The following is a 21,459-nucleotide window of genomic DNA, read 5'->3' on the forward strand; positions in this document are numbered from 1 at the left end:
TTTAAGAACTTTAATATTCTCGGAAATCGCGTTCGACGAATATTTCTAATTACCGTCGAAGCAAACCCCAAAACGTAAACAATTGACCCACCTCCCCTCCATTTGGATCGACCAACCTCCCTCCTTATGCCTCCTCTTCCAATTTTCATTTCCACCATTCTCAATCTATCTCCTCCTTCTCTCAAACACCAAAAACCCATCAAAATAACCTCCTTACAAACCCCAAATCCTTCATAAATCCTTCATTTCTCCACCAATTTGCATAAAACTTATATATTTGGAATCCTCTTTTCATTCCTCATCTCCTAGTAAGCTTTATTTTCATTTCCCCCAATTTTGTTTTAAGACTCATCTTTTAGGGTTTTCGAATTTAAGCTTAATGATTGTGTTTTTGTTGTTTTTATAGGTGAAGAATATGAAGATGAGTTAGGAGACTCATATATTGTGGAAGATGATGCATAATTTTGGGTTTTAGAAGTTTTCTCAAGTTATTACTTGTCTCTTTGCTAGCTTAAGGTAACTATTCCGAGTCACTCGACGAATTAATGTCACATTAGTAGTTGTATTTGTTGTTTGTTGTTGTTTGTTGTCGTTTGTTGTTGTTTGTTGTTGTTTGTTGTTGGTTGAGACGATCTTGTTGATAAATGAATGAATGAAGTAAGATGAGTATGCTTATGTTTAATTTATGTTACCCATTTGTATATTATTGTTTGGAACAAATTTGGATGAAGAATTATGTGTTGTGACAAGTCCGTGTTTTGGCTGAAACGCGTCAGTACCGGACCGAGACGGTTTCCAATGTTTCCAAAAATATGACAGATTGAACGGCATCGAAAAATTAGGTGGTTTAGCCACTTGAATCACCCAATTCGGAGTCCGTATGAGTAAATTGCGTCGTTTTATCGATTAAAAATTTATAGAAAAGTTTACCCTTCTGTGAGACGGTTATTTATGCTATTTTATTATGCGAGAATTTTGTGGAATTAGTTATTTTGTAAGTTGGAATATTTTCTTTATGTTGATAGTGTTCACATGATAGAAATTGGAATATTGCATGAGAATGATATTGTAATGAATTTTGTGATTTGGGCCAAAGTAGGCCAAGACTCTGAGCTGGGCCAGATTGACCGAACGAGTTTGGTCAAACTAGGTTTAAACCGGTCAGCCTCTATTTGACCGATGACCCGTCGCGGGACTAGGGTCGAGGGTTTGTCTTTGAGGTGAGATTGGTTATTATTGGATGTTATATGTTATGCCTTGATATTTGTAATTATCATTTCACATGTTGGTTCTTGGATGCTTTGGATGCCTTATGCTTGTTGCCTCTTTGCCATTTTAGCTTGTTCTCATGGAGTATGGTACTGTTGATTAGCTGGAATTTGGATTATTAATGATATTGGAGATATTGTTGGATTGTCAGCTGAATATGCTCTTGCGTAGCCTTTCATATGCTAGGGTGTGTATGATCGTTTGTGTGTGTGCAAGTTTGGACTCTTTGCCCCTCTTATGGTTAATTGGGTGTCCTACTTGTCTTGTGTGGCGTGAGCTAAAGTATTCATCTGGGACTAGGTCCTAGGTGAGTATTTTGGCCTTCGTCATAGATAGGCCATTATAGTCTTTGACGAGTATATGTTTGCGGCTTAATAACCTTTGTGTCTTAGCTTGGTGGGTTTATATCAAAGTTAGGGCATGACCTCCTGACGTACTCTTAGAAGTATGTGGTCAGCTTAAGTACTAGCCAACCCTTTGGTGGACTCCTTAGGGGTACTCATGTGGTGTTATCATGGGTCTTGGATGCGGTAGTTTTCCGCATGTCGCTAGGTCTGCGTAGGTTTAGGACTAGGGTGTTTACCTTACCTCGTGGTATAGACTCGAGTTACAGAGTGACTATTGACCGTCCTAAGAACTTATGCCTGTCTCTAGATATATTGTCCTTTCTTGTTTGATGATTCTATGAATCATAGAAGGTGAGATGCAAGCCGGCTATGGTTGATAGAGTTTGGATTCCTGGATGTTATGTGATTCACATGATAGTGTAGTATGAGTCGGTCTAGTATTCACATGCTAGGACTATGTGTTGTTATATTGTTGTTCACATGATAAGCACGATTGTCTAGCATCTATATGCTAAGGCTATGTGTTATTCATATTCATATTCTTATGTTTACATGTTATATTAATTATGACATTTCGTGGCTGGGAGGACTCGGAGTTACTCCCCACTGACTGTGGCTTTCGTATTTGTATAAAATGCGATTGACAGGTAGGCGATGCATATATGGGGTACATGGACGAGCTAGCGAGCAAAGTAACCTTGGGACCTAGATTGGCTTTATTTTATTGTGACCCTTAGACACTTTTTATGTCATATACTTTTTAGGGACATATGTCTCCCTTTTTCATATTCGGGTTGTATAACTTTGTTTCGCGACTTTAGCGATGTTTTATTTATGAGATTTATTTTAGACCTTGCATGTTTGACACCTTCCCATTTGGATATTTTTATAACAGGTTCAGGTTTTAAAAATTACAGATTTTTACCCAAATGAACCTATTACAAACATATCCATGCAGTTTTATTCTAGAATTACGTGTTTACTTTTCCGCAATGAATGAGGGTGTCACATTAACAAATCTCCCTTTAAACTCAACATCACAATTGGAGATCGTCGGACACCAATAGAGTTTCTTGCACAGTTCCACCTCTTGTTCTTCATTAAACAGTAATTTAGCCGACCAATCTTTACCAAAATCATTTACACTAAAATTGAAGTGCTCCAAATCGCAAGTGCTACTTAACAAATCCATTATAAAGCGTAAGAAAGATTTTGCGCGCTTGCAATGACTTCTTCTGTTATCCATTTCCACGTTTATCGACTTTATCCTTTTGATTGCTTATTGTGAGGTGCTTACATTGTCAGGCTTTCCATATAACGCCTGCCTCTTATCATTTACTTTGTATAACTGATGCCTCTTGAAGAGTCTATGGATCCCTATGAAATACTCAAGAGGGGGTGAATTGAGTATCTACCACTTTTTGACTTTGATTGAATATGTATTTGTGTGATATTTATACTTTGAATTTATCGATTAAATTCAAGTAATACAAATATCACACAATATTAAAAACAATAAAATAAGCGATAAATAAACTTGCACAGCGGATTTTTGTAGTGGTTCAGCTTCACACCCGAAGCCTATGTCCAATATTCTCGATTAATTATTTTAGTACCTTTCCACGGATTACAAAATAATCAACCCCTTTTACAACTAACTATAGTTGTAATAATGAGTATCGCTAAACACTCGACTTCCTCTCGTTATAAAAGAAAGTAATAAGAGTATCTCAAAGATTGCTCACACAATTGAACGAGTAATACATAAATCAATAACCACTATTCTCCAGAACGATACTTAACAATTGTTGACTTGAGTAACACGACTTTTCAAAAAGAAAATAAATCTTGCAATTAAAAGCTCTTTAAAACAAAGACAAAGTTATGCTCACAAATTAGAGATTTGGAAAAGTTAATTTTAAAAAGTCTCATTTAGATCTCCTAATTGAGAACTCACCCTTGAAAACTATTACCCTAAATAAAAAAAAAAAAACAGAAAATCCCTTGAACTATTCCCTAACAAAAAAAAAAACCTTAGCAAGATGGGCAGGACGAACAAGAACAATAGAAGAAGTAAAAATGGAAGAGTCGACAGGCTTAGTTCTCTCCCCGACGACATTCTTATCTTAATCATCTCCTTTCTTCCTCTCCAATTAGCCATTGCTACCGGGACTTTATCCCGTCGATGGCGTAGTCTCTGGACTAACACAACCTCTATCGGCATCCCCCTCCGTTACGCTAATAAGTTATTTAATCCCGATGCCACATTGAAGAATACCATGACACAAATTACCTCACCTTTCATCCATAGCTTCAGTTTCGATTTTGTCCATTCCTCCTTTAATCTGGACTTTTGGGCGCCTTGCATGGATTTTATAATTCGCGACATTTGTAACCGGAACGTCCATCAACTTAAGGTAACATGGTGTAATCCTGTATGTCGGTATATTAATGACTATGCATTACCAAGTGTGATTTTTCAAACGCAGTCGCTAGTGTCGATTGAATTAGGCTCCAAACGTGTGTCGTATTTTCGTAAAGATTGGCAATTCCCTGAGGATTGTGATACCATCAATCTTCCAAATTTGAAAACCTTAACCATTCACTTTGGTCCCAATTATCGATGGATTGAAAAACTAATTAAGGCTTGTCCGTCACTCGAAGAATTATCTTTAAATTGTTGGGCTAGGAATATCGACGAGTCTTTGCAAAAGCGCATGATACGATATTAGATGACGTCAATGATGAAATAAGCTTGGATTTGAGTGCTAGTCAGGATTCGAACCAAGGAAGAAATGAACAAGAAGCTGAGTCGAGAATAATGGCGATGTTTGGGCAGAAAAATAGCCGTGGAGTTGGAGTACTAATTATACTAGGACGAGCAATTAGTATTCAGTAATATTAGTATTATTATTTATTAGTTTAGGAAAGAATAATGGCATGTGGTTGCCAGTAGGAATCGAAGTAGGAATTTGATATCAATTAGGAAAATAAAGCCATGTATGTTGGCATGATTAGAAGTCTCGAAGTAGTTGTCTTTTAATTAGACTAGGAGTAATTTTAATAACTATAAATAGGGCATATGTATTAGCTTATTATTCATTCAAGTGATAAATAAAAGTCTCAGAAAATGATCAAGTTTTGATCACAAATTCCGTTTAAATATCGATCGGGGTCGTTATTTAAACCTTCATTGACTCGAATTTAGGCGAATTCCAGTCAAATATCCTTCGAGAAACTAACCTATCACCTTCGTGAATCAAGGCGGGTTCGATTCTCACCACAAGCAACGTTTGTTGCTCTTAATCGCTTCCGTACTCAGGTCATCAGTGGTATCAGAGCTTCGGCTCCTGATCCTCTGTCATTATGGACGGTTACGACGAAGATAATCTAGTCAATAGAATTCGAGAAGTGTTGCGAACTCTGCCCGAGGGTGCTGGTCGAATGCAGCCTCGCCGTGTGTTGCAGCAAGACGAATTCAAGATTTCACAACTACCTGAATTCGGAGGAAGCACGGATCCAGAAGACTACCTCGAGTGGGAAAGAAAGATTGAACGGATGTTCGATTTTAAAGATTTAGACGATGAGAAGAGGTGTAAGTATGCTATTTTGAAGCTGAGTAGAACAACCTCCTTGTGGTACGAAAATCTCAAGACAGAACGTGCTCGAGCAGGAAAGGCGAAGATAAGTTCATGGGAATCGTTGAAACGTAAACTGCATAAAAGATTTGTTCCCCAGAATTACAAGATCGATTTGTATCGGAGGTCAGCCGAGTTAAGCCAAGGTACTATGAGCATGGCAGAATACATTGATGAATTCGAGAAGCTCGCCATAATGTGTGGCATTGACGAGGTTGAAGAGCAAAAGATGGCACGATTTTGTCGAGGTTTAAACCGTCCTATTGCTATTGCTGTCGATTTGCAAACCTACTCATCTTTTGACATGCTTTGTAATTTGTGTTTGAGGATTGAGGCTCATTCTAAAGCCAACCGTATCCAGCCATCGAGTCAACCACGAACTTCAAGTTCAAATTGGAACAAGCCCAAGGTGAATGAGGCAGGGGCTAGTTCGAATGATAATTCGAGCATTTACTCGAAATCGTCAGCAACAACTCTGAGTCCTCAAACGAAAGACAAGCAAACGGCCATGTCTCAAGAGCAGAATTTATCAAAAGTAAGATGTTTTAAATGTCAAGGATTCGGTCACTTCAAACACTCTTGCCCAAATAGGAGGATTGTTACATTAAGAGAAGCAAAATCTTATCGGGATGAATTGGGTGAAGATGATCCTGATGAAGACGGCCTGTTTTTCGCGAACCATGACAACATCGAGGAAGAGAATGAGGTTATCTTCGATGCCCCTATTTACGATACTAACCTGGTGTTGAGACGCACTTTGCAAGCCAAGATTGATCCAATGTTAGAAGCGCAGCGCGATCAAATTTTTCACACCAAGTGTCGGGTTGGAGATAAATGGTGCAGCGTGATTATTGACGGAGGGAGTTGTACGAACGTGGCTTCTAAGGAGATGGTGGAGAAGCTCGCGCTGGTTACAACGGCCCATCCTAGACCATATGCACTACATTGGCTTGATGACGGAAATAAAATAAAGGTGACCCAGCAGGCACGAATAGGCTTTTCCATGGGACCGTATCAAGACGAGATTTTATGCGATATATTACCAATGGATGCTTGTCATATATTGTTGGGGCGTCCTTGGCAGTTTGATAGGAATGTCCAGCATAACGGAAGGAGCAACGAATATACACTACTCTCGAAAGGTAAAAATATTGTCCTACGTCCTATGGCTCCGGAAGCTATTCGGAGTATGCACTCCAAACGAAGTCAGCGGACAAGTCTCACCATGATCAGTGAACACGAGATGGAACAGGAAATTACTACTGGAGAAAGAGTATATGCGTTGGTGTCTAAAGAACTTGTGAATAATACGGGAACTGGTCAAAAAAATCGAGAAGTGACATGGCTACTGGAGGAATTTTCCGATATATTTCCAGATGATTTACCACCTGGATTACCGCCCATTCGAGGCATTGAACATCAAATAGATTTAATTCCAGGAGCCCAGTTACCAAATAAGGCGGCTTATCGTGCTAACCCCGAAGAAACTAAGGAATTGCAGCGGCAAATTGAAGAGCTTATGGAGCGAGGTTATGTTCGGGAAAGTCTTAGCCCTTGTGCAGTACCAGCGTTATTGGTACCAAAGAAAGACGGTACATGGCGGATGTGTATTGATAGTCGGGCTGTCAATAATATTACTATTAAATACCGGTTTCCTATTCCGCGACTCGATGACATGCTAGATGAGTTGCACGGCTCACAAGTATTTTCTAAGATTGATTTGCGTAGTGGCTATCACCAAATTCGTATGAAGGAAGGGGATGAGTGGAAGACCGCTTTTAAAACAAAACATGGATTATACGAATGGCTTGTCATGCCTTTCGGTCTCACTAATGCTCCAAGTACTTTTATGCGGTTAATGAATGAAGTACTTAAACCATATTTGGGACGTTTTGTCGTCGTATATTTGGATGATATTCTAATCTACAGTAAGGATGTTTCAACACACCTAGTCCATCTTAGATAGGTCTTTGACACCTTGAGGAAACAGCAACTATTTGGAAAACTGGAAAAATGTTCGTTCTTGGTGGAGGAAGTAATTTTTCTAGGTTATGTGGTGTCCAAGGATGTTGTTGCAGTAGATCAATCCAAAATTGAAGCCATTCGATCTTGGCCCGTAACCACGACCGTAACTCAGGTAAGATCGTTTCATGGCCTAGCTTCATTTTATCATCGTTTTATAAAGGATTTTAGTTCAATCATGAGTCCAGTGACTGAGTGTTTAAAGAAGGGGTCTTTCGTTTGGACCGAGGCAGCTACAAAGGGGTTTGAGACGATTAAATCTAAGCTATGTGAGGCGCCTGTTCTGGCCTTACCAGATTTTTCCCAACCTTTTGAAGTTGAGTGTGATGCGAGTGGGGTCGGAATTGGAGCTGTGTTATTGTAAGGGAGACGCCCAGTTGCTTATTTTTCAGAGAAATTAAATGGCGCTCGTTGTAATTACTCGACATACGACAAGGAATTTTATGCTATTGTTCGAGCCCTTACTTACGCCCAAATCATTTTATTTTGCATTCCGACCATGAATCTCTCAAAAATATTAATGGGCAGCAGAAATTGAGTCCTCGTCATGCCAAGTGGGTCGAATTTTTGCAATCATTTCACTTCTCCTCTAAGTACAAGGAAGGAAAAAGTAACGTGGTGGCTGATGCCTTATCGAGACGGCATTCGTTGTTAACTACGTTAGAGGTCAGACTCTTGGGTTTCGAAACTTTGAAAAATTATTACCAAGATGATGATGATTTTGGGGAAATTTATCGTGATTTCAAGCAAGGAACGGTTCAAGGCTATGTTGTCCAGGACGAGTTTTTATTCAAGGGAAATCGGTTGTGTGTACCTAAACATTCTATACGAGAGTTATTGGTACGAGAGGCGCACGAAGGTGGGTTGGCAGGACATTTTGGAGTACAAAAAACGTTGGATGTGTTGCAAGAACATTTTCATTGGCCAAGAATGCAGCGGGACGTGCAGGTGGTGATTAAACGATGTGTCACTTGTCATCTCGCTAAAAGTACGTTCAAGGCAGGGGAATATACACCATTGCCGGTGCCTGATCGTCCCTGGGAAGATGTATCTATGGACTTCATCATCGCTCTACCTCGCACTCTACGAGGAAAGGATGCAATTATGGTGGTTGTGGATCGGTTTTCTAAAATGGCACACTTTGTGGCATGTCATAAAACTGATGACGCAAGTAATGTAGCACATTTATATTATCAAGAAGTTGTTCGGCTACATGGCATTCCTAAGACGATTGTGTCCGATCGAGATGTCAAATTTCTAAGCTATTTCTGGAACATGCTATGGAGAAAAGTTGGTACCAAATTGCTATTTAGTACGGCTTATCATCCACAGACTGATGGACAAACGGAGGTCACGAATCGAATCTTAGGAACCATATTACGGGGCATAGTGAATAAAACTCAAAAGGATTGGGATTTAAAATTAGCTCATGCCGAGTTCGCTTATAATCGATCCCCGACTTTTGCTACTCGTCGATCCCCTTTCGAAGTGGTTTATGGAGTTAATCCATATATGCCAGTCGATTTACTACCTTTACCTCGCGAAGAATTGGTTCATGATAATGCTGAAGCAAAGTTGAAAGCAATGCAGAAGCTACACGAGGGAGGAAGCATCGTCAGCCGCGCATATTCGCACCAGGAGACCTCGTTTGGTTACACTTACGTGGAGAACGATTCCCAAAAAAGCGGAAAAATAAGCTAATGCCACGAGCTGAAGGCCCATATAAGGTTATAAGCCGAATTAATGATAATGCTTATAAGATTGAGCTTCCAGGTGATTATGGTGTCCACGCAACATTTAACATAGGTGATTTATCGCCTTACATCGACGATGACGGTATCGCAGAATTGAGGTCAATTCCTTTTAAAGAAGGAGGGGATGATACGATATTAGATGACGTCAATGATGAAATAAGCTTGGATTTGAGTGCTAGTCAGGATTCGAACCAAGGAAGAAATGAACAAGAAGCTGAGTCGAGAATAATGGCGATGTTTGGGCAGAAAAATAGCCGTGGAGTTGGAGTACTAATTATACTAGGACGAGCAATTAGTATTCAGTAATATTAGTATTATTATTTATTAGTTTAGGAAAGAATAATGGCATGTGGTTGCCAGTAGGAATCGAAGTAGGAATTTGATATCAATTAGGAAAATAAAGCCATGTATGTTGGCATGATTAGAAGTCTCGAAGTAGTTGTCTTTTAATTAGACTAGGAGTAATTTTAATAACTATAAATAGGGCATATGTATTAGCTTATTATTCATTCAAGTGATAAATAAAAGTCTCAGAAAACGATCAAGTTTTGATCACAAATTCCATTTAAATATCGATCGGCGTCGTTATTTAAACCTTCATTGACTCGAATTTAGGCGAATTCCAGTCAAATATCCTTCGAGAAACTAACCTATCACCTTCGTGAATCAAGGCGGGTTCGATTCTCACCACAAGCAACGTTTGTTGCTCTTAATCGCTTCCGTACTCAGATCAGCGCACATTTGTGATTAATGCCCCAAATTTAGAATACTTGGATATTTCTGCTCCGAAATCGTTAACCTTTTTTTTTGAGGAGGAACCAATTGTGCTGCGTGAAACCAAAATCAAAATTACTGATCTCCTCCAAGCTCAAGCAGATAAAGAAAAGTTGTCTAAATTTTACGAAGCGATTTCTAAAGTAAGGATCCTTACCATTGAGATTTCTGCAGTAGATGCCTTATCTACGGTGTTTCGCAATGTTACTCGGCTCACGTTTAATATGAAAGTGAGCCTCTCTTTAAATACGCTGTTGTCCGTGTTAGAGATGTTTCCAGTATTAGACGTTTTGAACCTTAAATTTTGCGGTGTTGATGATGATAAGGAGCAACTGTTATACGTAAAGCCTAGCAATGTAAGAAGAACCTCACGAGAAGCAATCAGAAGGATGAAGTCGATAAGCGTGGAAATCAATAACAGGAGTAGTTATCGAAAACGCGCAAAAGCTTTCTCAAACCTTATAATGGGTTTATTAAGAAGCACTTGCTATTTGGAGCGCTTCAATCTTAGTGTAAATGATTGTCGAGAGTGGGAGTTGAGTAATTTGATGCGTAATCAGGAACAAGAGTTAAATTTATGCAAGAAACTCTATCGTTATCAAACGATCTTCACTTGTGATGTTGAATTTAAAGGTAGATTTCTCAACATGTCTCGAAACGATGGTCCCAAAGTTACTACTACAAATGGCAAAGTTATCTATTTCCTTGACTCTCGGAAAGGTTTCATTCATAAAGAACAACGATTGATTTTTGTTGGGAAGCACAGTTTTTGATTTATGGTGTTTTATACCATCTTGTTGATGGTAAATTATTCTCAAGGTAGACGCAGTGTCTGCTAAGTTAAGTTGCTTCAGTACTTAATTTCAGTGTTTATAAGTTCAGTTTAGTTCAGTTCAAGTGCGCTATATTAATTCTAGTATAAACTTACTTTACTTTTGTTTTTACTAAATAAAATAAAATTTGCCATAAGAGTTGAGTTCCGGTTATTAATTTAGTCTCGAGTCGAGGGCGTTTTAAAATAAAGGGAGGCCCTGTGCAGTGTGCACCACAAAAAAATGAGACCTCAAATATCATTGCACAAGTATATTATACTTTGAGTTTTGTATTGAAGTTCATCTATAAAACTTGTAAATTTGGTGACCAAAATCGAACGCCCGGTTTCCGTGTTCGTGGCTGCACAGTTGCACAGGTCCTTAGACGCCCCCTGTCTAGAGTTTGGTATCAATCTTAGTTGTTTACCTAAGTATAGTTTCAACCTCTAGAAAGACTACCTTTTGGCCTTTATTGGCGTTAATTAGTTTGGTATCAATCGATGATTTAAAAGCAATATTCATTGACTGATAGAGCATCAAGACAATGCTGATTGAACCATCCAGCCAATGTTGTTTTCCAAACGCAGTCGTTAAGTTCAATATTTTTATAATGAAGCTCGGATTCTTTTAAGCAAAACTCGTAATCTATAGGTCTAACCTCAAGTAATACAACCAATACAACTGGTTGTATAGTCTACTTACTGTTACTCCGTAGTTATGAGTACATATAAGTCCGACAGACAGTAAGACCGAATCATACAAGATTTTGTTACCTTCATAAACCGTCATTGTGTCTTTAGATTTCTTATCCGCATTTGATAGTACTGTTAATAACATCCATCATTTTCCTTATAAAAATAGGAAATTTTTTTGTCGACTTTGAATTGATAAACAGAGATTCAAACTCGGATGTATTTCTTTAAAATTTATGCTATCATTTTGCAGAAGTAATACGGAGTAATTGAAAGCTCGGAAATCATGGCAAACAGGAAGCCACAAATACTTTGCTATTACCAATTTAGCATTAGCTTTCCCACATTATCGCCTATCGGCTAGAATTATAGAAAGCTAACATTAATGTAGGATTGTAGGCTAAACAATTACTACTAAATAAGGAAATAATGATTGTATTGAGTTACCGAGTAGTCGAGTACATAACATATTTGTGAAACATCCCTTCAAATTCAACCTTATACCCAGTTGATGCCATACGACACTCGCATATTAGCTTGCACAAATTCGATTCCATTCTTTCTCGAACTTCGTCTGTGAAAAATTTGGGACCAACTGCCCTAAAATAGAAGTGCTCCAAATCTATGGCACCACTTAACAAGTACTGTACTAGTTTTAAGAATGATTTTCCAGGCTTGCGATAAGTCGAACAGTACGCTTCAATCTCTAGTCTCTTGAGTACTCGTCGTGAGGTTCTTTTACGGTTAGGCTTCCCGAGGTTCATCTCTCTCGTGATACGTATATCCCAATCGACTTTTAGGGTCAGAACATCTAACAAAGGGCACAACTTTAATAATAATGACACCACGGTCTTGATGTCATGCCAGTTTTTCATAATTAGTGTACATCGAGTTACGTTGCAAAACACGGTCGACGACATGTTATCGAGTACATAATCATCAATTGTGAGGGAACTTACATTACTAATTGCCTGATAAAACTCTGACATTACTTTGTTTTCATCCCGGCGTTGTAGTCCATCATTGTGGTTGAAGTCGATTTTTACTTCACGCAACGCAGAAGGTTTATCTTCGAAACTAAAGATGACGGATTTTACAGTATGGCAAACCATCTGCTCTAACTTTGGGGCATTAATCACAACAGCAAAATGTTTATCTTCGATACAACCTGTGTCGATAACTAGCCGTCGTAGATTTCGATTCAAAACCTTAATGTCACGTCCAGGTGTCCACATAAACAAGAAATCTATTAAAGACAAATCTTCGAGAGATGGACAAGCCTTGATTAAAGTTACCAGGAACTTAAATCCAACACGACAGCGACAGCGTGTAAATCGTAATCTCTTCAAATTAGGAAGATTGATTTGTCCATCATCAGGCAACTGCAAATTATTTATGGAGTAAAACAAAACTTGGCAATATATTCTCACTGTAGTTGGAACCCCCAAAACAAGGACATGCTAACTTGAGTTCACGGACATTGCGGTCACAAGCTTGTCGAAACCAAAAATCCAAAAGAGATAGCGAGATTGAGTCGTCAACTTTAACCGCATATTTGACAAAAAAACGGTAGATTGGCGGTGAGGTAATATGTGACATGAAGTCAGGAAAATGATTGAAATCAGGGAGTTTTATATTTATAGAGGTTACTTTAGTCCAAAGACCACACCATCGACGGGATAATGACCCCGTAACGATGGCAAATTGGAGAGGAAGGAAAGAGATGATTTCGATAAGAACGTCGTCGGAGAGGGAACTCAGCCTATCTACGCTATGATTACTAAGTTTGACGCCCATCTCCATTCTTTTAAGGCCTAAACAAATTTCAAGCTTCAGGGTTTAAGTGTGTTCTTGACCTAATTTTTGTCTCTTTCTTTTGCTTATATACGGAATAAATGGAGTGTTGGGAATTGTACACGAACTGAAAAGACAATAATGAAAACCGCACCGAATCGCTATGCTTTCCTAATAGAACAATTCGACCCTTACTTTAGTGTCTGGGTTGTATTGAACTTTCTATTGAGATAAGACGGTTGCCCTCTGTATTCGGCACAGAATACAGAGATATAATTAAGAAGTATTTTGTTGTAGAATGTTATATGTTCCTTGATGAAGTAGAAGATTTTGTTTCACTGTCCCTTTTCCTTCTCATCCCTTTGTCTATTTATAATGACAAAGGAGTGTATAGGGAGATGTATTTCTGAAGAGTCACAACTCTTCAGAAATTCCGGTTTCAATTAATTAAAACCCAAGTAATTTAATTACTACCAACCTCCGTCATAGTTATTCGAACCGAAAACTATACCGTAATTCCGTAAATAATTATGTGAGTGTACACTCCGTACTTCCCGAACTCACATTATATTATTTAGAAATTACCCATCTACGAACCAATCTTAATTACGCTAAATGTACCAGTAATTACTCTTAAATCACCAACATGGAGTATAACATAAATTACTTTTAACCCAAAAATAATAAGAAGTTTACATAAACAGAGTTTCCTTAAATTTTTGACAAGGAAAACAAAGAAGCTATAAGAGCCAAAAACAATAGAAAAAGAAGTTTACATAAACGCCGCTTTAAGATATTGCTCATATGTTATAAAAATATTCTATCATGATTATATATTTGTATCAAACATATCAAATGTCTCGCTAATTTGCCAAATATTTCTACATATAACATTCTTGCCTTCTTATTGAAAATATCGGGAAAAAAAATCAAAAAATTTTCAATTATATATAGGCTCGGTTTCGGCTCGAGTTTGGCTTGAGCTCACATTAAGTTCGCAAGCTTGAAAACGACCACTTTTTTTATAGTTCGGGTAAGCTCGACACCTGCTCGAACTCGAGTTTTTGTTCTTGAGCACAAGCCAAGCAAGGCCAAGCTCGGGCTCGACTCGTCTCGTTGACACCCCTAGTCGGGTCATTAGACTCGGAAGTCGTAAGTTAAAAAAAATTAGGTCAAATACACACACCACACATGCTTAAACCTTTTTCGTAGAGAACAAAGATGACTATCAAACGTAGAAAACAAAGCTATGACAGGCTCAGCATTCTTCCTGTCGAGATTCTTATCGAAATTATCTCTTTGCTTCCTCTCCGATTAGCCATCGTTACGGGGTCTTTATCCCGTCAATGGCGTGGTCTTTGGACTAACGTGACCTTTATAAATATCGGCAGCCATGAATTAAAGTACTTTCCTGAGTTCATGACGCATATTACCTCACCGTCAATAGACCGTTTTGTTATCGAATTAATAGATCAAGGTAAAAACACAACGCCGCCTCCTTTGGATTCTTTGCTTGGCAAGCTTGTGATCGCAATGTCCGTGAACTCAAGTTAGCGTCGATATTTGGTTTGCAGTTGCCTGATCAAATCAATCTTCCGAATTTGAAAAGATTGTTGCTTAAGCAATTTCCTTTTGATTTTGAGTTGCTGGCAACGCTATTGAAGGCTTGTCCATCTCTCGAGGATTTGCTTTTAGAATTCTTGTATTGCGACGGATTTCAACATGATATTATTATTTCCAATCGAAATTTAAGACGGTTGGATATCCACACAAGTATTATAGGGAATATCATAGTTGTGCTTAATACCCCAAAGTTGGAGCAGTTGGTTATGCATACTCTAAAATCCGTCATATTTCGCTTTGAATGTAAAACCTCTTTCGTTCTATGAAGCAGAAATTAACAGCGGCAGCAATGAACATTTATCCGAGTATCAAAACAAGGCAATGTCAGAATTTTATGGGGCTATTAGTAATGCTAGGTTCCTTAAGCTTGACGTTTTTGTACTAGATAATGTGTCTACCGTCTTTGGCAACGTAAATCGACTTGCACTAAATATGAAATTGTGCCACAACATTGAGATTTTGCTGTCATTAATCGAGTTGTGTCCTTTATTAGACGTTCTTATCCTAGACTTGTGGGATATAAGTATCGAGGATAGAACCCTAATGAATCCTGGACATATAGGAACCTCACGACGAGTACTCAAGAGGATAGAGATCGAAGGTGGCTGGACATATCATAAGGTTGCACAATCATTCCTAAAGTTAGTACGGTACTTGTTAAGCGGCGAAATAGACATAGATCGCTTCTGTTTAAGGGTGGGCTATCCTAAACATTTCGCACAGAAAAGTAATTTAAATCTTAGACGAAAAGAGGAGTTGAATTTGTGCAAGCTACTATGCAAGTATTATATGGCATCAAGGCAATTTGAGGTTGAATTTGTAGGGATGTTTCACAAATATGTTTCGAATGGTCGGTTGAAAAGGTTGACAAGCAGTAGATGAAGTATCAACCCCACGGTCGAGTGAATATGCTACTGACTGGGTTTGGACTCAGGTAATGAGTATCACCTCCCATGACTATACCCGCTAAACTAGCTGACATCTGCATGATTTTACTCCGTAATTTATGCGTAGCTCTATTTGTTAACTTATGATTCTTAATTTCTTATATCGTGTAGTGCCTGTCGATCAATTAACTTAGGCTTGCCTCGATCTAACAGACAATTTTTGCTTCTGAAAGTATTGTGACTGATCACTTTATGTAATTCTCAACTTTTGCTTCTGAATTGTAATGCTAAGGCATCATAAACTGTGTGTTTCTTATATACTCTCTCCGTCCTATCAATTATAATGAGTTATACAATTGCTAAAAAACACTAAACTTCTATTCGTGGTTGCGAACAACTAAAATAGATGATTTCCCGATTTGCTCTTGAAAATTTCCGACAAGCATTACGAGAGAACTTATAAAACTCCCCTACAAATTCAACCTCATGTCCCTTTGAAACCATTGGAGCTTGGTGAAATATCTTGCATAAGTCCATTTCCATTCTTCTTATACGTTCTTCAGTTTCCTTTCTACAATATCTCACAGCACGTAACCTAAAATGGAAATGCTTTGCATCGATAGTGCCGCTTAGTAACAAGAATCCTACTAACTCCACGAAAGATTTTGATGGGACTCTGTAATTCCACCAGTCGATTTCTACCTCCACCCTCTTGAGTACTCGATGTAAGGTGCTTGAACGGCTAGAATGTGACGAGAGCTTCAACCATGGTTTATGTCTAATATAACCTTCTTCAAGTTTTAGAGTAAAAACGTCTAGCACAGGGCACAATTTCAGTAATGACAACAATAAATTAGTATCCAGGATATCGGGGTATGTTTTCATGTTTAGTGTAAGCCTAGTTACATTGCGAAACACGGTTGATATGCAACCTAGAACCGCAACATTCAGGGTAATCCATGCAACACGTAAATCGCTTCATAAAATTTTGACATCAACTTCTTTTTTCATCGTCTAGAGGATGATGATTTTCACTAATTTGGTGTTTTGCTTCACGCAACGCAATTGGTTCCTCGTCAAGGCAAATTACCCCTTTTATCGAAGCACAGACATCCAAATACTCTAATTTTGGGGCGTTAATCACCACTTTGCTTCTATTCCCGAACCTCAAGTACATAAATAGTCGTCTTAGATTTTGATTTGAACATTTCAAATAACCATCTGTCCTAAACTCTACGCTCGTTAAAGACAATTCTTCAAGCGATAGACAAGATTTGATAAGCTTTCCCAGGCACTCGCAACTAATACAACAAAAACTAAGGCTTAGCTTCTTCAAATTGGGTAAAATGATGGGATCAGCATAGTCAAGTAACTCCCAATCGTATGTTGAGTCCAACTCGATGGATACCAGTGACCGCGTTTGAAAAACATAACTCGGTAATCTAGGCTTATGCTTACCATAAAAATAAGGGGTCCACGTTAAATTGAGTTCACGGACATTCCGATTACAAATTCGGCGAAGCCAAGAATAGTGAGGACGCCGCCAATGCTTGATCGAAACATTGTCATCAAATTCGAGATGGAAACGATGGATGAAAGGGGACTTAATTTGCCTCATGACGTTCGAGAAAAACATCGAGAATACAAACTTATAATCGGACTTATGATCGCTTATGATAATGGAGGATATGTTATTCCATAGACCACGCCATCGACGGGATAGTAACCCGGTGACAACGGCTGATCGAAGAGGAAGACAGGAGATAATCACGATAAGTATATCGTCATGGAGCGAACTCAGCCGGTCATTTGTTTGTTCTACAAATTGAAAGTTGTTATTTTTCCTCCGTCTCTTCTTCGCCTTTTCTTTGACGGCCATCGATGAGGTTTAAAGTGGCTAAAGAGAGTGTTGGTTGAGTTATGATTTGACTGAGTATAACCTAATTTGACTTTTACCGCAAATGAAAATAAATTGGGATATTCTCTCCAAAAAAAAAATTGGGATATTCTATAGGGTATTCCTTTGTTTTTGTATATTCTACGTGATTTTCTCCTTTTTAGCTAAAAATCTTTGATGTTTATAATTCTTGCTTACGAACCCCAAAAACAACAAATCTTTTTTTCCAAATTAAACATATAGTAAAGACGATCAATTTGAAAAAAAAAAAAATCATTACTTTATGAACTTGTATCCATAGGATATAGTTAGTCAAAGTTTATTTGGTTAAAAACATTTGACCGACATCACTCTTGCAACAAGTTCATAAAGTGACAATTTTTTTTTTTTTTTTTTAAATTCAAAGATCTCGGAAAGACGATCAATTTGAAAAAAAAAAAGTTATGTCGCTTTCCGATTTCATTACCATGAATTATGCGTGGTCAAAGCTTTTTAGCAGGAAAGGGGGGTACTCCTTAGATTATAATTAAAAAAATCTAGGAGTATCATGTAGAATATCCCAAATAATTTAAGCCATTTATTTAAATAATAACTTAGATCTCGCGCAATGAATTCGCGGTATTTATAGAGTTTTTATTTTTTATGTTATTTGCGGAGAATTATACGAAATTAACATCTCATTAAATTTTGATACATTATTATATTCTGATGTGAGAAAAAAAAATTGAATGCAAAACTATTTAACAAAATTTAGTAATATCATGAAATGTATGTATTAATGAAATTTTTTTTTCACTAAGCTAATAATTGAGACATTTTATAAATTTCTCAAATTACTTTATGGTATTGGAATTGACTCAATAGCCCTTCATAAAACAACATCCATTAGCCAACGATGCTAATTTTGAAAAACATATTAATCCTTGTTTTTATGTAATGTACATACTTTGATTTTAAATCCCAAAAAGAAGGCCAAATTACGTTACTCCTATGACGGGCGTTCTTAGAAGAAAAGCACGCATGTTACCAAGTAATACATTTCTAATGGCATAACTGTTAAAGAGCATTTAATTATAATCCGTGTATGAAAGAGCAATGTCCGAAAAATATCATGATCAACATCTACAAATCGATTGCCTTCTAGAATGGTTACGAAGAGTCATTGTTGAAGCACTAATCTATTGATAATAGCATATAGTCGATGCAAGAAGCGAAAAACTAGAGACGATATGGAGCTCTAACTACGACATCATTAGCAATATATCATAATGTCTCAAAGACTCCTGCAAATAGTATGACATAAGGAACAATATACACGTTATTGGATCGACTCCCAACTTAAAAATTAAAAGCAGAGGCAAATTTATATAGCCATATTCAGCTGTTTCATGGTGAACAACTGAAATGGATGATTCCGCGATTTGCTCTAGAAAATTTTCTACTAGCGTTTCAAGACAGCTTAAAATACTCCCCAACAAATTCGACCTCATGCCGCTTTGAAACCATTGGAGCTTGGTCGAATATCCTGCACAACTCTATTTCCATTCTTTTTATACTCTCTACACTCGCTTTTTGACGATTTTTCACACCTGCAAACCTAAAATGGAAGTGCTCCGAATTGATATGGCCGCTCAATAACAAGAATCCTACTAACTCTAGGAAAGATTTTGATGGGATGTAGCAATCGCACCCGTTGATTTCTACCTCCACCGTCTTGAGAACTCGTCGTAAGGTGCTTGAACGGCGAGATAGTGAGGGGAGTTTCAACCACGGTTTCTGTCTAGTATAAAGTTCCCCGAGTTTTAGAGTAAAAACGTCTAGCAAATGGCACAATTTCAGTAATGACAACAATAAATTAGTATCGAGGTACGTTTTCATGTTTAGTGTAAGCCTAGTTACGTTGTGAAACACGGTAGATATGCAACCTAGACTTGCAGCATCCAGGGTAATCCATCCAACACTAGAAATCGCTTCGTAAAATTTTGACATCAACTTCTTTTTTTCATCATCTAATAATGGATGATAAAGTATAAAGTATTTGATCAAAAATAAAATTCTTTTTTTCATCATCTAATGGATGATAAAGTATAAAGTATTTGATCAAAAATAAAATCGGTGCTATTATATGCAATGATTACTCCTAACGTTCAAATAGAATATAATTACTAAAAATTAATCAAATAAGTTAAAATAATGATACATTGATACATTTACAAAATATCAAATTTTATATCGGTTACAAACATATTTAAACCTGACTTATCTTCATCACAAAGCAATGAATAATGTTTTTTAGTTATTTGTATGGTTTACATAACTACATATAATTACTAATTGTGAGTTTTTTTATAGCAAACCCGTGAATTTTCACGGGTTTAAACCTAGTTGAATTTTAAAACTCAATTTTTGATCTCACACGGAAAACTATTCCCTATATAAAAAAGGAAAAGTCCGAAAATCCTTGCCAAGAGAAAAAGCTTAAAACTTGAACCCTAATAAAATCCTTGAACTAATCCTTAAAAAAATCATGAACTTAATTCTTGAAGACTTAGCAGTCGAACGTGAAGCGGTAAAGATGAGAATCGACAGGCTTAGTTCTCTTCCCGACGACATTCTTATCTTAATTATTTCCCTTCTTCCTCTCCAATTAGCGATCGCTACCGGAACTTTATCCCGTCGATGGCGTGGTCTCTGGACTAACACAACCTCTATCGACATCCCCCTCCGTTACGCTGATAAGATATTTAATCCCGATACCACATTGAAGAATACCATGAGACAAATTACCTCACCTTTCATCCATACCTTCAGTTTCGATTTTGTCCATACCTCCGTTAATCTGGACTTTTGGGCGCCTTGCATGGATTTTATAATTCGCGACGTTTGTAACCGGAACGTCCATCAACTTAAGGTAACATGGTGTAATCCTTCATCTTGGTATATTAATTTTGCATTACCAAGTGTTATTTTTCAAACGCAGTCGCTAGTATCGATTGAATTGGGCTCCAAAATTGGCTCGTTTATGCGTAAAGATTGGCAATTCCCCAATGATTGTGATACCATCAATCTTCCAAATTTGAAGAACTTAACCGTTCACTTTGGTCCGAATTATGAATCTATTGAAAAACTAATTAAGGCTTGTCCGTCACTCGAACAATTGTCATTAAATTGTTGGGCTAGGAATATCTTGCAAAGGCGCACATTTGTGATTAATTCCCCAAATTTAGAATACTTGGCTATTTCCGCTCCGAAATACATGCCTTTTTCCTTTGAAGACGATCCAATTGTGCTCCAAGCTTAAAATTGAAATTACTGATCTCCCCCAAGTTCGATTGGATAACGATAAACTGTCTAGATTTTATAAGGCGGTTTCTAATGTAAGAATCTTTACCCTTGATATTTCTGCAGTAGATGCCTTATCTACTATGGTGTTTCGCAATGTTACTCGGCTCACATTTAATATGAGACTGAGCCTCTATTTAAAAACCTTGTTGTCCGTGTTGGACATGTTTCCCGTAGTAGAGTTTTTGACCCTCAAATTTTGCGGTGTCGATAATGTTAAGGAGCAGCTGTTATATGGAAAGCCTAGCAATGTAAGCACCTCACGAGAAGCAATCAGAAGGATGAAGTCGATAAACGTGGAAATCAATAACAGGAGAAGTTATTGCAGGAGCGCGAAATCTTTGACACGCCTTATAATGGGTTTGTTAAGAAGCACTTGTGATTTGGAGCACTTGAATGTTAGTGTAAATGATTGTCGAGAGTGGCCGTTGAGTAATGTGATGCGTGATCAGGAACAAGAGTTAAATTTATGCGAGGAACTCTATCGCTATCAAACCATCTCCACTTGTGATGTTCAATTTAAAGGGAGATTTCTGAACATGTCTCGAAACGATGGTCCTAAAGTTACTACTACAAATGGCAAAGTTATCTATTTCCTTATTTCTCGG

General features: G+C 37.7%; 2 protein-coding genes across 2 annotated transcripts; one reads left to right on the top strand and one right to left on the bottom strand.

The window, feature by feature from the left end:
• Positions 1 to 4,982: 4,982 nt before the first annotated feature.
• Positions 4,983 to 8,977, top strand: LOC141629936 (uncharacterized). The gene is made up of 3 exons (XM_074442848.1): positions 4,983 to 7,121; positions 7,221 to 7,391; positions 7,805 to 8,977. The coding sequence occupies exons 1-3, from the start codon at positions 4,983 to 4,985 to the stop codon at positions 8,975 to 8,977; spliced, it is 3,483 nt and encodes a 1,160-aa protein (XP_074298949.1).
• Positions 8,978 to 16,606: 7,629 nt separating this feature from the next.
• LOC141629938 (F-box/FBD/LRR-repeat protein At2g04230-like) lies at positions 16,607 to 17,491 on the bottom strand. The gene has a single exon (XM_074442849.1). It carries the CDS (start codon positions 17,489 to 17,491, stop codon positions 16,607 to 16,609), a length of 885 nt encoding a protein of 294 aa, XP_074298950.1.
• Between the last annotated feature and the right edge of the window lie 3,968 nt (positions 17,492 to 21,459).

This window comes from Silene latifolia, chromosome Y, assembly GCF_048544455.1.
Source record: "Silene latifolia isolate original U9 population chromosome Y, ASM4854445v1, whole genome shotgun sequence".
Lineage (NCBI taxonomy): Eukaryota > Viridiplantae > Streptophyta > Magnoliopsida > Caryophyllales > Caryophyllaceae > Silene > Silene latifolia.

Coding starts and splice junctions, on each gene's coding strand:
- LOC141629936 (XM_074442848.1), top strand. CDS start 4,983: ATGGACGGTTACGACGAAGATAATCTAGTCAATAGAATTCGAGAAGTG. Junction 7,122..7,220: donor TTATGCGGTTAATGAATGAA/GTACTTAAACCA, acceptor CATCTTAGATAG/GTCTTTGACACCTTGAGGAA. Junction 7,392..7,804: donor TAACCACGACCGTAACTCAG/GTAAGATCGTTT, acceptor ATTAATGGGCAG/CAGAAATTGAGTCCTCGTCA.
- LOC141629938 (XM_074442849.1), bottom strand. CDS start 17,491: ATGGCCGTCAAAGAAAAGGCGAAGAAGAGACGGAGGAAAAATAACAAC.